Source organism: Gossypium raimondii, chromosome 8 (assembly GCF_025698545.1).
Source record: "Gossypium raimondii isolate GPD5lz chromosome 8, ASM2569854v1, whole genome shotgun sequence".
NCBI lineage: Eukaryota > Viridiplantae > Streptophyta > Magnoliopsida > Malvales > Malvaceae > Gossypium > Gossypium raimondii.
The window spans coordinates 44104439-44122424 of record NC_068572.1 but is presented as its reverse complement, the minus strand read 5'-3'; the positions used below and the strand labels follow the sequence as shown (position 1 = coordinate 44122424).

General features: G+C 35.9%; 1 protein-coding gene across 1 annotated transcript; it reads right to left on the bottom strand.

Moving 5' to 3' along the window:
• Window positions 1–3191: 3191 nt before the first annotated feature.
• Window positions 3192–7131, bottom strand: LOC128043050 (uncharacterized). The gene is made up of 7 exons (XM_052634853.1): window positions 6873–7131; window positions 6418–6791; window positions 5513–6334; window positions 4906–5195; window positions 4757–4821; window positions 4422–4501; window positions 3192–4301 (listed from the first exon to the last, which is right to left on the bottom strand). Exons 1-7 carry the CDS (start codon window positions 7129–7131, stop codon window positions 3192–3194), a joined length of 3000 nt encoding a protein of 999 aa, XP_052490813.1.
• Between the last annotated feature and the right edge of the window lie 10855 nt (window positions 7132–17986).

The following is a 17986-nucleotide window of genomic DNA, read 5'->3' as shown; positions in this document are numbered from 1 at the left end:
TAAAATTATTAAAATAATATTATTTTTGGAACAGTTACTCTGAGATCAAATTATCCAATAGAATCTTAGTAGAAGTGTGACTTTTCCACTGTTCAACCGACGAAAGACTACCCGCCAGCCACCGGAATGCCACCAACACCAACATGTCCGGTGGTGCCATCGCAGGTGCGATACCATCATGGCACCCTCGAGTTAGTTCAGTTGTTGCCAGTTTGGTCCGGGCCAATGATGGCCTGGTCGATCTGGTCCTGCCACCGATTCGATCGTTGGCCCAATTTCACATACCAGACCTGGTTCGACTAGTTTTGTAACGCCTCGCTTAATTTATTTATGTTTCTGTAAATATCTGACATAAATGTGTATCTGCTTTTGTGGTTAATTGTTCTGGGTGTATGTATGAGGTTTTGGGTTCAAGTCCGACATTTGCAAATTTTGTTAATTTTCTAATCCTAGTCTTATCCTTGGTAGATTGTGTAACACCCCCACCTGTATTTGTCGCCGGAATAGGTACGAGGCATTATCGGAGTTTACCGAATTAATTTTTCGTTATTACGAGTTAATTACTATTCATTTACCTAAACATGTCATGACGTCCTTTAGAGGGGCCTCCAATGCCCAAAACATACTTCGAGACCAAACCAAGATTAAATCGAAACCATAGGGAATTTTTCGCAAAATCCCAAATTTTTTTTGAACTCAATATAATCCCTTTATAAATATCCAACCTTCCTTGCAATTTTAAGACCGAGACCAATCCAAACCAACCAATCCAATTCAATTAATTTGATACCAAATCATACTTCTATTATAATTATACCATTTAGCATATTCATCACTCTTTACTTTAATACATATTCATTAAACAAGTTTTGGCATTTATATAATCATCAAACCATATACATGCCATATAAATCAAAAAGGGAAATTACAAAAGCTACCGAAGATAATCTGGATAGTATGATCCTCAGTGTTGATCTGATCCTCCGTATATTTTTACGTCAATCTACAAGAGACATTTAATACACTCAAGTAAGCTTATAGAAACTTAGTAAGTTAATAGGCATAAAACATAAATCTTACCAAACATTCATACACTTATACATTATACACCATTTCTAAGTTTACCTGTCAACCACAATCATTTGTGAGTCCCCTGGTATAAACTCACTACCACTTATCTATTTACTATAATTCTTTTGAGCCCATTTGTCACTTACCATCCCTAATCAAATTAGGGAACGGTTACGGAAATTGAGTACTTCACTTCCACTTTGCCATAGTATAACTATGGTCTTGCGTATGATTACTTATCACTTTCCGAAGCCATAACTGATACGAACTAAGACTTAGCCGAAGAAAGAACCCAGACTAAAGAGTCAGACCCGTTTCTTATGTTGGCAAGGATTGCAAAGAAATGGAAAATAGGGGGGGTGGTGGTGTTAAGGAACGTGACACGTTACCTATGGAAGGTAAGAACCAACATTATCAAGATGGAAGTAGACTTGGAAGACGCCACAAGCTAGCTTGATAAGTCTCACAAAGCCAGAATAAGAACAAAGGAAGAACTTTAATTCTCACAAAATATAAATTGTTCGTTAACCTTAAACAGTCCAAATGGCCGAAAATATATAGGCCAAGATGAGTACATGAATGGTCAAACGTCTTAAAGATGATACATGGATAGCTTGGACATTAATGGCTTCTAGAAGGACCTTTGATGAACCCAAGAAGACAACTTGAAGCTTGATGTTCATCCATGCACCTTGGAGTAGCTTAATGGCCAAAAGACTTGATTTTAATGCCTTGGACGGATGGATGCTTTGTATGGCCGAATGGTCACAATTCCAAAGGTCAAATTCAGCCATGAAAGACTTTGTATCATGAATGGTCACCTAGAAACTCGAATGGGCTCATAGGATTCATGGAATGTAATTATGGAATAACATGCACCACATTGAATGTTCCTTGAGTACTTTGTATGATTCGGCCCTTGTGCTGTCCACTTGAATGGTCATATTGGAAATGCATGAATGGGTGATTATGATGGTGGCCGAATGGTCACATACTTCCCCCCTTGCAACCGTCCACTTTAAAGCTTTCCTAGGACACATTAAAACCCAAATTAGTTCACAATTTAGGATAAATTAAACACACGAAATCTATGTAATAGTGAAGGCATATTAACACCTTATTAAATATATAATGAAAACACATTTAAAACATACTATAAAATATGTAATAACCTAAACATGCTTATGACTTAATTTAAAATATAGAAACACTAAATACTTTAATTAATTAGGCCCAAAACAATCAACCAAAAAAGAAATGAATTTAAATAGGCCCAAAATACCAAAACGGATTTAAGTTTTAATTATCACTAAGAATAAATTATATGGGCTTAAAACTTCTTCTCCTTGGGCCTTTGCTTCACATTCGGCCCAAGCTTGTGAATGAAGTATTGCCAAGGCCTGCTTGAGTTTTTGGGCTCTAGAACGGGTTATTGGACCCGTAGGAAGAGGGAAGATGGCTTGGACATCATCTTGGGCTTGTGAGCTCTCAAAGGCCTCCCTTGGGCTTGGGTTCGTATCATTCCCCCCTTCTTGGAAGCGATTTGTCCCCAAATCGACATCTGCATCAAAAGGAGATAAATCAGCTACATTAAAAGTAGCACTCACATTAAACTCACACAGGAGGTCTATTTGATCTGAATTATCATTCAAGCGTTTTAGAACTTGGAAGGGCCCATCTCCTCGAGGCATCAACTTGGACCGTCGTTGAGTAGGAAATCTTTCCTTCCTCATATGTATCCAGACCCAATCTCCGGGTTCAAACACGATCCTTTTCCGACCTTTGTTAGCTTTTTGAGCATAACGTTCAGTTTGGCGCTTGATATGCTCTTTCACCTTTTTGTGTAACTCCTTAACAAACTCTGCTTTCTTCTTGCCATCTGCATGAACAAACTTATTATTTGGTAAAGGAAGTAAATCAAGTGGAGTTAAAGTTGAACCCATAGACGACTTCAAAAGGTGTGTCTTTGGGTAGTGGGCTGCGGCTCGATTGTAAACAAACTCCACATGGGGAATACAATCTTCCCACGACTTCAAATTCTTCTTAATAATGCGCATAAAAGGGTCGACAAAACTCGATTCACCACCTCGGTTTGTCCATCTGTTTGGGGTGGCATGTTGTCAAAACAACAACTTGGTGCCCAGTTTAGCCCACAACGTCCTCCAAAAATGGCTGAAGAATTTGGCTTCACGATCTGACACTATAGACTTAGGCACTCCATGTAAACGCACCACTTCCCTGAAAAACAAAGAAGCAACAAAAGAAGCATCGTTAGTCTTAGTGCAGGGAATAAAATGTGCCATTTTTGAAAATCTATCTACTACAACAAAAATTGAGTCTTTGCCACTTTTGGATCGTGGAAGACCAAGGACGAAATCCATCGATATGTCTTCCCAAGGATGTTCGGGAATAGGAAGTGGCACATAAAGCCCATAGGGTTGGACTTTGGACTTTGCCTTTCGGCATTCCAAACAATTGGCACAGATCTTCTCAACACCTTGCTTCATTTTGGGCCAATAAAAATGCTCCTGAAGCATACTTAAGGTCTTAGATATCCCAAAATGTCCCATAAGGCCGCCACAATGCGCCTCTCTTATCAACAATTCTTGCATTGACCCTTGGGGCACGCATAGCTTGTTATCCTTAAACAAAAATCCATCTTGTCTATAAAACTTGTCATAAGCTCCTTTTTCGCAAGCTACATATACTTCACAAAAATCAGCATCATTCACATACAATTCTTTTAAATGTTCAAAACCAAGTAATTTAGATTCAAGAATACCAAATAATGCATACCTTCGTGACAAAGCATCGACAACAATGTTTTCCTTACCTTTCTTATACCGAATAACATAAGGGAAAGATTCTAAAAATTCAACCCACTTGGCGTGTCTTTTGTTGAGTTTATGCTGACCTTTCAAATGTTTCAAGGCTTCGTGGTCAGTGTGTATCACAAACTCCTTTGGCCAAAGATAGTGCTGCCACGTCTCTAAAGCCCTTATAAGCGCATACATCTCCTTATCATACACGGGATAATTCAATGTAGGCCCATTTAGTTTCTCGCTAAAATAAGCAATGGGCTTACCATCTTGGGTCAAAACAGCACCTATGCCTACACCTGAAGCATCACACTCTAACTCAAAAGTTTTAGCAAAGTTAGGCAAAGATAAAACAGGTGCATTAGTCAAAGCTTCTTTAATCAAATTAAATGATTGTTCTTGCTCCTTACCCTACTTGAACGATAAATTCTTCTTAATAATACCTGTCAAAGGAGCGGCTAGCGTGTTGAAATTAGGTACGAACCTTCGATAAAAACTTGCTAACCCATGAAAACTTCGAACTTGACTTACATTCGTCGGGTGTGGCCATTCCTTAATTGCACGGATCTTTTCAGGATCGACGTGCAAACCTGCAGCACTTACAACATATCCTAAAAACACAATCTCATTAGTACAAAAAGCACATTTCTTCAAATTGGCATACAATTTTTCTTTTTGCAACACATCCAGAATTTGCCTTAAATGCAAAACATGATCATCTAACGATTGACTATAAATCAGGATGTCATCAAAATAAACTACACAACATTTACCAATGAAGGATCTCAAGACATGATTCATTAAGCGCATAAAAGTACTTGGAGCATTTGTAAGACAGAATGGCATTACCAACCATTCGTACAAACCTTGCTTGGTTTTGAAAGCCGTTTTCCATTCGTCACCTTCTCGTATCCTTATTTGATGGTAGCCACTTCAAAGATCAATTTTAGAGAAAATTATGGCTCCACTAAGTTCGTCTAGCATGTCGTCAAGGCAGGGAATGGGATGCCTATACTTGACAGTAATTTGGTTAATTGCACGGCAATCTACACATATTCTCCAAGTTCCATCCTTCTTTGGAACCAAAAGTACAGGAACATCGCATGGACTCAAACTTTCCCTAACAAATCCTTTTTCCATCAATTCTTTTACATGTTTCTGTAACTCCTTCATTTCTTCAGGGTTACTTTGGTATGCTGGTCGGTTAGGCAAAGTGGCTCCCGGTATGAAGTCAATTTGGTGCTCAATGCCTCGAATGGGTGGCAACCCACTAGGCATTTCTTCGGGAAACACGTCCTCGAATTTCTGTAACAACGAAACAACAGACAAAGGCAGAGAATCATTTAAATCGTTAGTGTTAAGCAAACCCTCTTTGTACAAGAGTACTAGAATAGGCTGCTTTAAGCATAAGGCCCTCCGATTATCTTTTGATTTTGCAAACACACTTATTTTTCCACTCTCACTCTTTTGTATTTTTTTACTACTTTCTCCTTCATTTTCATACTCTTTCTTTTCTTTACTCATCTCATTTTCTTTTCTCTCTTTATTTTTCTTTCTTTTTTACAATCAACAAACTTATCTTTTTCAAAAGACTCACGCAATTTAATTTGATCTTCTAATACTTGTTTTGGCGTAAGGGGTGCCAAAGTGATGTTTCTCCCTTGGAACCGGAAAGAGTACCGATTCGTATATCCGTCATGAGTAACTCGCCTATCAAATTGCCATGGCCTTCCCAAAAGTAGGTGACTTGCGTGCATCGGAACCACATCACATAGAACTTTATCGATATACTTTCCGATCGAAAAGGTAAGTGTTACTTGTTTGGTCACCTTAATCTCGCCACCATCGTTGAGCCATTGAAGTTTGTACGGCTTTGGATGCTTTGTGGTGGCAAGCTGAAGTTTCTCAATCAACAACGTGCTCGCAACATTTGTACAACTCCCGCCATCTATTATCACACTACAAACCTTGTTGTAAATATGGCATCTAGTGTGGAAGATGTTTTCTCTTTGGAGTTCCTCCGGAATGGTTTGTGTATTGAGGCTCCGTTTGACAACAAGGGCCTCTCCCTCAACAGCATATTCTAAATTTTCCTCGTCCTCCTCTTCAACAACATCATTTTTGGAAACATCTTCCGAATCAGTTTCAGATTCGACTTCTCCATTCTCAAGAAGTAACATAGTTCTCCGATTGGGGCATTGGTTTGCAAAGTGCCCTCGTCCCAAGCACTTAAAGCACTTGACATCGCGAGCTCGATTTTGGTTGGACTCCACAGCCTTGCCTTTGCTCGAATCACCAACGGGTGGAGTGGGCTTGTTTGAAGTAGACACTTCTTTGGATCGTGGGGTTGGATCCTTTTTAAAGGTGTTTTGGCCCCATTTGTTCGTGGAATGGGAAATAGGATTACTTCGCATCGGGCCTTTTCGTCTTAGTTGACGTTCCACCTTCATAGCCATGTGGACCATGTCAACAAGTTCCACATAATGTTAGAGTTCCTAGCGTTGGCTATGTCTCGGTTAAGACCGACCAAGAACCTTGCCATGGTGGCTTCACGGTCTTCATCTACGTTAGCCCTTATCATGGCCATCTCCATTTCCTTGTAATAATCCTCCACGTTATTGGACCCTTGCGTCAAGTTTTGCAACTTTTGAAAGAGGTCCTGATGATAATGGGACGAAATGAAACGCCTCCGCATTATAGCCTTCATTTCAGCCCAACTAGAGACTGGGCGTTCTCCATTTCTTCTCCGATTGGTGGTAAGTTGATCCCACCAAATGCTAGCATAATCGCTAAACTCGATTGCGGCAAGCTTCACCTTTTTGTTCTCCGAGTAGTTATGACATTCGAAGATTAAATCGACCTTGCGCTCCCAATCTAAGTATGATTCTGGATCAGTTCTCCCTTAAAAGGGTGGAATAGACAACTTGATGTTGTTTAAGTTATCATCCACTCGATCACGAACGTGATGGGGACGGTGTCTACGATCTTGCGGCCGTTCTTCTAAAATAGACTCCTGATCACTTGCTTGATCTGGGTGATCATAGAAAGCATTTCGTCGGGGCCTAATTGGTTCTCGGCCTCGCCTTACTTCAGGAGGAGATCGGCCACGTTGTGAACGCTCATGAATTGGCTCTAATTCTTCTCGCAACATTCTTTGCATTTCTCTTATCATTGCTTGCATTTGAAGATTTGGAAGAGCATCTCGCATATTGTTTCCTTCTCGCATTGGACTTCGAGACATTTTTTTTGTAGAATATCACCTCACAACAAAAACTCACTAGTCACTCAGAAATTTTTTTTGATTTCACTCCATTCGTGTTTAACTCTCTATTTTGGCTTTTATTCACTCGAATGATCTCACCTCTCTTGCCTTTTTCCTCTCGAAAGTTCTTTTTCCAAGTTCTTACCGAGGCTCTGTTTACTCTATCGAACTGCTTTAAAATGTCGGTTGTGTCGTTTGGAAAAAAAAAGAAAGGGTATTTTGGGTATATTAAAAAAATATATTATATATATTTTTTTGTCTTCTCAAGATTGACTCAAAATGATGTTTACAGAATTCTGGGAGGGTTTTGAGGTTTTCGGGGTGCAGGGGTAAAATTGGAATTTTGGGTCAAAATTTTTTTGATAGCGTCAAATTTCACCCGAAAGGGTATTGGAGGGTATAGATGATGATTTTGGAAAAATTTCTATTGATGGGTCTCCAGACTCTTTTTTTTCCGAATTTCTCTTCTTTTCTTTTCTTTTCTTTTTTTTTGAAATCCCGAACCTGCTCTGATACCAAATTGATACGAACTAAGACTTAGCCGAAGAAAGAACCCAGACTAAAGAGTCAGACCCATTTCTTATGTTGGCAAGGATTGCAAAGAAATGGAAAAGAGGGGGGTGGTGGTGTTAAGGAACGTGACCCGTTACCTATAGAAGGTAAGAACCAACGTTATCAAGATGGAAGTAGACTTGGAAGACATACAAGCTAGCTTGATAAGTCTCACAAAGCGAATAAGAACAAAGGAAGAACTTTAATTCTCACAAAATATAAATTGTTCATTAACCTTAAGCAGTCCAAATGGTAGAAAATATATAGGCCAAGATGAGTACATGAATGGTCAAACGTCTTAAAGATGATACATGGATAGCTTGGGCATTAATGGCTTCTAGAAGGACCTTTGATGAACCCAAGAAGACAACTTGAAGCTTGATGTTCATCCATGCACCTTGGAGTAAGCAATGGCCAAAAGACTTGATTTTAATGCCTTGGGCGGATGGATGCTTTGTATGGCCGAATGGTCACAATTCCAAAGGTCAAATTCAACCATGAAAGACTTTGTATCATGAATGGTCACCTAGAAACTCGAATGGGCTCATAGGATTCATGGAATGTAATTATGGAATAACATGCACCACCTTGAATGTTCCTTGAGTACTTTGTATGATTCGGCCCTTGTGCTGTCCACTTGAATGGTCATATTGGAAATGCATGAATGGGTGATTATGATGGTGGCCGAATGGTCACATACTTCCCCCCTTGCAACCGTCCACTTTAAAGCTTTCCTAGGACACATTAAAACCCAAATTAGTTCACAATCTAGGATAAATTAAACACACGAAATCTATGTAATAGTGAAGGCATATTAACACCTTATTAAATATATAATGAAAACACATTTAAAACATACTATAAAATATGTAATAACCTAAACATGCTTATGACTTAATTTAAAATATAGAAACACTAAATACTTTAATTAATTAGGCCCAAAACAATCAACCAAAAAAACAAATTTAAATAGGCCCAAAATACCAAAAGCGGTTTAAGTTTTAATTATCACTAAGAATAAATTATATGGGCTTAAAACTTCTTCTCCTTGGGCCTTTGCTTCACATTCGGCCCAAGCTTGTGAAAGAAGTATTGCCAAGGCCTGCTTGAGTTTTTGGGCTCTAGAACGGGTTATTAGACCCGTAGGAAGAGGGAAGATGGCTTGGACATCATCTTGGGCTTGTGAGCTCTAAAAGGCCTCCCTTGGGCTTGGGTTCGTATCAATAACTGCCACGGTCTTACACGGATCACATTTATCACTTGTCACTTGTCACTGATCAGATAAGTGTAGCTAAAGCTACCACTTATCACTTGTCACTGATCAGATAAGTGTAGCTAAAGTTACCATTTGTCACTTGTTACTGATCAGATAAGTGTAGCTAAAGCTACCACTTATCACTTGTCACTGATCAAAAGTATTCAAATCCGATGTTCCGCTCAATTTGATCATTTATTTGGTTTTTACATTGTTATTTTATTCTCAATTCATCAACAAATATATCTCATCGTACATTATATAATTCATGAAATTAACATTTAATCAATAAATTTCAGCCATATGAACTTACCTGGGTTGATTTGCAGAATTTGTGAAAGTTCAAGGACTAATCAGCTACTCTTTCTTTTCCTCGACTTACTTCAGGTTCTCGATCTATCAATGTAAAATCATTCACTTATCATTATTGACTTCACCTTTACTCTATTTCACATCCTTAATGTTTATAACCCGCTTATAAGTAACATTATCTATAATTTCACTATTTACTTTTGTATATTCAATGTTGTCCATCCGTGTCATAGTCGCTAAATTATTTTTATCTTGAGCTACAGAACTCTAAATTAGGATCCGCTAATTTTTCCTAAAACCAAACTCACATATCTTCTTACTATAAAATTTTCGAAATTTTTTATTTAGCCAATAAGTACAGTTTATTCTTTAAAATCACCTCTGTTTCGTTGTCTAACAGTTCCAACCCTTCTTCACTAAAAATTAATTATCTCCTCGTATAGGATTCAGATGATGTTCCCGTTTGTTTCTCTTGAAAATAGATTCATTTAGGATTTTAAATATATAAATTTAAGCCCCTAATTATTTTCACCGTTTCTTCTATGAGAAACTAGACTCAATAAGCTTTAATTTTATATTTTATTAATCCTCTAATTCGATTCCCAAAATTTTTGGTGGTTTTTCAAAGTTAGACTACTGCTGCTGTCCAAATTTGTTTTAGTGCGAAATGTTGATTTCCATTTTGCCCCAAATTTCACAGTTCATACAATTCAATCATTGCTCAATTAACCTCTAAATTAAGCTAATTTTTTTTCTCAATTAGTACTTTACCTAGACATTATAAGTTATTTCACAACTACTGAAATTCAGAATTTCCACATAAAACCCTAACTTCAAACTCTTTTACTATTAGGTCCCAAACATTCACTTTCTATTCAATTCTTTCAATAAAATCGGCATATAAACAATTTAAAGCTCTAATTCCATGCTAAATCATCATATACTTCCAAAACATATTCATAGCAACTTTCAATTTTCTTTCATAGAATCAAAAACTAATGAATTCAACAAGTAGACCTAGTTGTAAAAGTCACAAAAACACAAAACTTTCAAGAAATAATCAAGAATTGAACTTACTTGCAGTAAAAATATGAAAAACCAGCTTAAGGAAACCCTTCTATGGTTTTTTTGCTTATGAGAATGCAGAAAAATAAAGAGAAATCTAGATAATTCCACTTTAATCCTAGTTTTATTAAGTAAATTTTGCAATATTCCAATTTTGCCCTTAATTCTCCTTATTTTCTTGCTGATTTCATGCCTTCACCGTCCAGCCCAAATAGACCTTGGGTCTATTTTCCTTTTAAGCCCTCATTCTTTTATCATTTAAGCTATTTAATCATTTCCCATAATTTTTCATTTGTTACAATTTAGTCCTTTTTGTTCAATTAACTATTGGAACTTTAAATTTTCTTGATGAAACTTTAATACTATCTTTTTAAACTCCATAAATATTTATAAAAATATTTATACCTCGGTTTAAAATCTCAGAGGTCTCGATACCTCGTTTTTATTCTAATTATTTTAATATTTATTTCAAGTATACTATTCACTATTTCAAAAAATTTTCTAACTTCACATTTAACTTATACTCACTAAATTAATAATATTTTCTACTCACTTTTCAGATTTAGTGATCTCGAATCACCATTCTGACACCACTGAAAATTTAAGCCATTACAGATTGGATTATACTGTATCTTTAGTAAACTCATATTAGAATGAGCCTACTGGTTCAAGTGGTAAGGAGTTAGTGTGTTGGAGGTCTTGTGTTCGAATCCCTATGTGAGCGAGGGTGTTAATTTTTGCTCGGTTGTCTGGTAGAGTTTCGGTAGAGCTAAAATTCTAAAGATCATGTTGTTGGTTAGTAGGTTAGTGGGGAGTTGGGATTTAGTAGGATTTTGGTTTCAAATTAAATTAAATTATTTTATTTTTTTCCCTAAATTTTTTTTCCTCTTTTCAAAAAAAAAATCTGACGTTAGTTTTTCCCTTTCTCTGCGTTTTCTATCAATTGACAATTCCTTTCCCTTGTTCTTTGCTTTTTGTCATAATTTTATTGTTCAATCTCGGTATTACGATTCTTCAGTGTTATTGTGTGTTTTGGTAAGTGGCGATAGATGTTTTGCTCGAGTTAGAGAGAATTTTCTTTAAATTCATTTAGAATGATGTTGGTTTTTCCGTTAGTATTGAAATTGTGTTTTGACAGCAACAAATCGTGAAGAACGGGACTTTTCTCTCACGGAATCGTAATTGGAGTCGTTCAGGAAATCGAGTAAGCGTTGAACCCTCAAATTTCACCTTCGTCGGTTTCATTAGTTTGGTTTAACTGTGAATTTAGAATGATTTTGGGAGACTGTTGTATTGATTTTAGGTACTGTGTGGCTCGAGAGTATTTTTGCATCGAAATCGTACCAGGTGTATTCCCAAAACGCAGAAAATTGAGTTTCAGCGAAAGTCGAAAATGTATTCTGTTGACGCCACACGGGCGTGTGCCTGGCCGTGTGGTTGGTCGTGTGCAAGACACGACAGTGTGATAGTGTGAATGCGGTCGTGTGGGCCACACGAGTTAGGCCATATTGATCGTATGGGCCGCACGGGCGTGTGGGTTCTAGGCTAGGCCGTGTGGGCCACACGGGCAAGGCCAATCTAGGCGTGTGGGCCCATACGAGCATGTGGGCCTATAATTTTGAAATTTTCCCTAGGGTCGCACAGGTCGTTCTGATCAACTATGGGCCAAACGTAGAGTCGGTAAGGGCTAACGAAACCCTAAATTATGTGATCTGATGTTCTAATAGTGTTCTCTGAGTAGGATACTGTTATGCATGTCTGATCATTCTGTTAAATATATATTTGTTATCTGTATACGAGTATGTAAACATTATATTTCTATATCTGTGTTTTGTATATATGTTTGGGGGTCGGAATTGTATATGTGGAGGAAGTGTTCTGTATGGCGACCTTCGCCTATATTCTGGCAGCTTAACTGCATATTATCTGTTATGTGTCGTAATGACACTATATGGTATGTAAGGATAGGTGGGTGTTTTTAACCCCACATGTTGTGATGGGATGGTCGGAGTTGGTGTCTAGAGGATGGGGGTAGGATTCTGTATATTTGTTCTACATATCTGATTTTGTTGCCTATATCTGTAAAAGACTTGGGCTCGAATCTGAATCTGATTGTACATGTGATTGTTGTATGTATAGCATGTCTATTTCTGTTGGGTTACATATTGAGTTTACGAAAACTCACATCCGTTTGTCTGTTTTTTTCAGGTAATCCACAGACCTAGGCGGATCGGTGCAGCGGAGTCCTACGGTGACCACAAATTTGCGAACTGACTATAATTAATGGTTTTTATTTAATTAATAATTATTTCTGGGAGTTTTGTAATTTATGGACTCTCCGAACTGTTTGGTTTTATTTTGGATTTAAATTTTCAACTTGACACTTTATTTGCAACAGTTGGCTAAAAACATGGTTTTTACTAAAACAAAGGTTTTTAGAAAACACGGATGGGATTTTCAAATATAACAATTTCTAAGATTTTCGCTGTTAATTATGTTTTGGCAAATGAATTGATTAAATAACATTTCCAATAATAGTTATAATCGAATATGGGTTATGAAACTCAGATGACTTTTCAAACAATTATATAAAGCTTTATCGAAATAGCTATGTTTTCAAAACCCTTCTATGTGACACCTCCAGATTCGGCCATAACGTCTAAGCCGGGTTGGGGGTGTTACAAGTTTTTGGGTTTACAGGCCCAATTTTCGATATCAACTCCAATTTTCAAGTTCAATTACCCATTAAGCAAATTGTCTGACTTGAAAATTAATTTCCAAAAAAATCATATTAATTTTGATTAATTTTATTAATTTTATTTTAATTAATCAAAATTAATTTTCTCAAAAATCACTAAGATTTTCCAAAATTAATTTTTCTAGAAATTTCTTTAATCAAATTCTCTAGTTGAACAATTCTCACAATCACCTAATTTAATTCCACATCGAATAAATCGACTAATTTAAATTATTTTCAAAGTCGTAGAATTTTCTTTTGATTCAAATGCAGTCCAGTCGAGCTTTTGTTAAGCCAGTGGAGGGACTAATCAAACATATACAATTAGGCTTTAGTAATTGCAATTATGTCCAGAAGCATTATTTCAATAATTCGCAATTTACTTAATCATGGAGTCAGTCCACAAGAAATACTATGATTGAAAACTCCTTATTGTATACTCTTTACGAAATCAATTCATCTAACTGCTTTTTTCCAATAACCTCGCCATGTGTGTGTTACCCTCATATGATATTTTTTATTCCTTTTAGTTAAATTCGTTCACTCAACACAATCCTATTTTATCTCATTATCGCCATTGTGTCTTCTTAATGATTAATATGATACCTATAAACAAATGATTGTGATAAATTACTCGTTCGAGAACCAACAACCTGTAGCCACATTCCATATTTATCAATCTATATAATGCCAATGAGAGAATATCGTTAACTCTTTAATCGAGCTATGAATTCCATTATTGTTAGTAAAACAATGCCATACACAAGTCATGTACCCAACATACCGGCTATAGGCTCGATCATCTTTAGAGCATAAGCCTCCATTCATATCAAATCACTTGAGTTACGTACGCATGATCAGTGGCTAACTCAAGATTTAGGTTAATCGCACCATGAATGTCACAAGTGAATTAATTTACCAACAGATTCAGAATTAATTCAACTTGGGTCCAGTCCAATGTATCATTCTTCCTATAAGTACATCCATGTCTCTATCCGTGGAGTCAACTGCTCCGATAGCCAAGATTAGCCATCTCTCCAATTGAAATAGTAGACGACATAATAATCCTTCTAAGTATTTGAATCAAATGCTCACTTTGATTCTTTTACGGGATTATGGACTTGTTTAGATTATCTATTGAAATAAGTTGCCTTTCTCGTAATGTAAACATCCTTATAGTGCCACTTATCATCAGTTTGAACTTAGACAATCAATAAGCTAATATTTGCTTGTCACAATTTCGCTATGCATGTAAAACATGAAAGTTTGAAACACAAAAGACATAATAGTGAAATGCGAAATTAATTTTATTTATTCATCGTTCAAATACAAAGAAAATAATTACATGTTTACTACAGTATGGGCATATTTCTCAACAAGAAACTTGTGAATAAATAAGGGCATAGATGGAATAAATTATTTTTTCTCTATTTGATAGAGCGTTGAATTGATATTCATAAGGAGGACTAAGTAATGGCTATCTCGGGCCCAACTGTAATAGAGTGTTAAACATCCCCACCCATAATCCATAATTCATCCAAACCAAACATTTTTTTGGAGCGTTTTACTGTAGAAATCAGAATCGGGCTTGAATGGAATAGCCATTCAACCCAACCAAACATACTGCAAGAGTTGTGGGTGGGTAAAGATGATCGGAGTATAAGTACCGAGAAAAGAATGGATAGGAGATAGGAGCAGAATAGAGTTTATAACTTTTCTTAGAAAAGGTGTCATGGTTTTGCTCTATTCTTTGTTGGCTAAAATATGTCACATGATTCGCTTTTACAACTCGAAAAAGTTGCAAATATATCTTATTAAAAGTGAAGGGAGTCAACTCTCAACATTTTTTTTTATATAATCATTAGAAACATCTTATACTTCAACACATTTGAGAATCACAGAATCTCCATGTAATCATAACACTAATTGGTGTATTCCTCAAATTCTTTAATTTCATCATAATTCTCTCGTCAACTTCAAATTTTAAGGAAAGAAAGTGCTAACTTGTGAGGTACTGCCTTTTGCATATCGTGAAACGCCTTTTACAACTCTTCTATCTTGCTCTCTAGGTCAGTATTCTAGTGAGGTACTTAGGGCATATATTCCTAATCTTTATGTTGGTGAACTTGTTTATTGACTAGTTGTTAGGGATTTCATTTTGTTGATGCAAATATCAGACAAATTTTAGGTTGTGGTGGCGTTGGTCGGTTCACCCCATTTAGGACGAGGTAGAGAGTCGATTGTTTTGGTGGTGGATATGTTGGAAAATCGGGTTCGAAAAATGCAACAAAAAATAGGTTTAACGGAAAATCAAAGTTTTAAATATTTTTTTTCCAAAAACAAGATTTTGGTTGTGTTATCCAAAATAATAAACACTTAATCAAAATTGTACCTTTATGATTCGTCTAGAATGAACGCTTTGACCGAGTAGTCTTCTCCACTATCTTCAAGCTCCCATCTGTCGTGTGTAGGCTCGCTTCGAATTAGAAAATTTTTGAAAAAATTACCAATGAGACAATTTTGTGGTTTCTCTAAACTTTTGGGGTCAAGTTGTAAATAACAAGAATATATCTAGAAATTTTCTGAAATAATTTCTTTAAAGGATTTTCTCTCTACAAGTTTTCTTGAATTCAAGTGTGTGAGAACAATAACCCATGCTCTCTTTATATAGAGAGAGTTTAGAGAGTATTGAACTAGGATTAAAATTAATCATATTAATATTAAATTAATAAAATATTATCTAGATAAATATTAAATTAAATTTAATATCTCATATTAATATCTAGATAAATATTTAATTTAATTTAATGTCTCATTTTAATGTCTAGATAAATATTAAATTTAATTTAATGTCTCATTTTAATGTCTAGATAAATATTAAATTTAATTTAATATTAAATTCATTAAAACAATATTATCTTTGGAAAATTTAATTTGAAATCAAGTTATCCGGTAGATTTCCACTAGGAGTTTAATTTTTCCACTGCTCTAACATCGAAAAACCACCGTCGCCGACCATCCATCAACCGCCGGATCACTGCCATCGCAACCGTTGTGCCTTGCGGCGCCATCGTCAGCGCGACTCCCCCAGCACCTCGAATCGTCACTATTTTGCCCAAATGGGCCTAGCCAGCTTAGGTCTGCCAGTTCGATCTAGGCTAGTGATAGCCTTACTAGCTCGGTCCAACCACCAGTTAGACCGTCAGCTTAGTTTTATACAAAGGGCCCAGTTTAACTAGTTTTTGGGTTTTGGTCTCGGGTTTTGGTTCTCAAGTTCAATTTTCGATCTCGAGTTTAATTTTCAAGTTTAATTACCCACTAAGCCAATTGTCTAACTTGAAAATTAATTTCCAAAAAGATCATATTTATTTTAATTAATTTGATTAATATAATTTTACTTTATTAAAATTAATTTTCTCAGAAATCACTTAGATTTTCCAAATTAATTTGGTGAAAAAAAATTCTTTAATCAAATTCTATAGTTGAACAATTCTCATGACCACCTAATTTAATTCCACATCGAATAAATAGACTCAAATAAATTATTTCCAAAGTTGTAGAATTTTCTTCTGATTCAAATGTAGTCCAATCGAGCTTTTGTTGAACTAGCGGATGGATCAATCAGACATATACAATTAGGTTCGAGTTAATTACAATTATGTCTAGAAGCATCGTTCCGATAAGTCACAATTTACTTAATCATGGAGTCAGTCTATAAGAAATACCATCATTGAAAACTCATTACTGTATACTCTTTATGGAAATAATTAATCCAACTGCTATATCCAATGACCTCTCCATGTATGTTACTCTCATATGATACTATTAATTCCTTTGAGTTAAATCCGTTCACTCAATACAATCATGTTTTATCTCATTGCCACCATTGTGTATTCTTAATGATTAATATGATCATTATCAACTAATGACTGTGATAAATTACTCATTAGAGAACAAGTTACCCGTGACCACGTTCCATATTTATCAATCTGCACAATGCCAATGAGAGGATATCATTAACACTTTAATTGAGCTATGAATTCTATTGTTGCTAGTAAAGTCATGACATACACAAGTTATGTACCCAACATACCGGCTATCGACTCAATCATCTTTAGAGCGTAAGCCTCCGCTTATATCAAAGCACATGAGTTACATATGCATGGTTAGTGACTAACCTAGGATTTAGGTAAGTCACACCATGAATGCCAAAAGTGAATTAATTTACAAACGAATTCAAAATTAATTCAACTTAGGTCCAGTCCAATATATTATTCTTCCAATGAGTACATCTATGTCTTTACCCGTGGAGTCAACTGCTCCGACAACCAAGACTAGCCATCTCCCCAATCGAAATTGTAGACAACATATTAATATTTCTAAGTATTTGAATCAAATGCTTACTTTGATTCTTTTACGAGATTACGGACTCGTTTAGATTATCTACTAAAGTAAGTTATCTTTCTCGCAATGTAAACGTTCTTACAGTACCACTTATCATTAGTTCAAACTTAGACACCCAATGAGCTAATATTTACTTGTCACAATTTCGTTATGTATGCAAAACATGAAAGACAAAAACACAAAATATATAATAGTGATATGTGAAATTAACTTTACTTATTTATCCATCATTCAAATACATAGAAAACAACTACATGTTTACTACAAGATGAACATATTTCCCAACAAGATAATGTCATAAGTAAGCTCTTTCATGGAGAGACATAGAAAAAGATGGAGAAGAGAATAAGTTTGGAGGAGAAAAGAGTCCCTTGGTAATGATGGCCTAATCTACTTAGGTTGTCATAAGGTTATGGTGGATGTGATTGGTGGATCCCTTGATGAGACTTGATATGTATAATAATATTATATGTGTATAACACATTATATGTGTTAATAGCTCGTTGAGC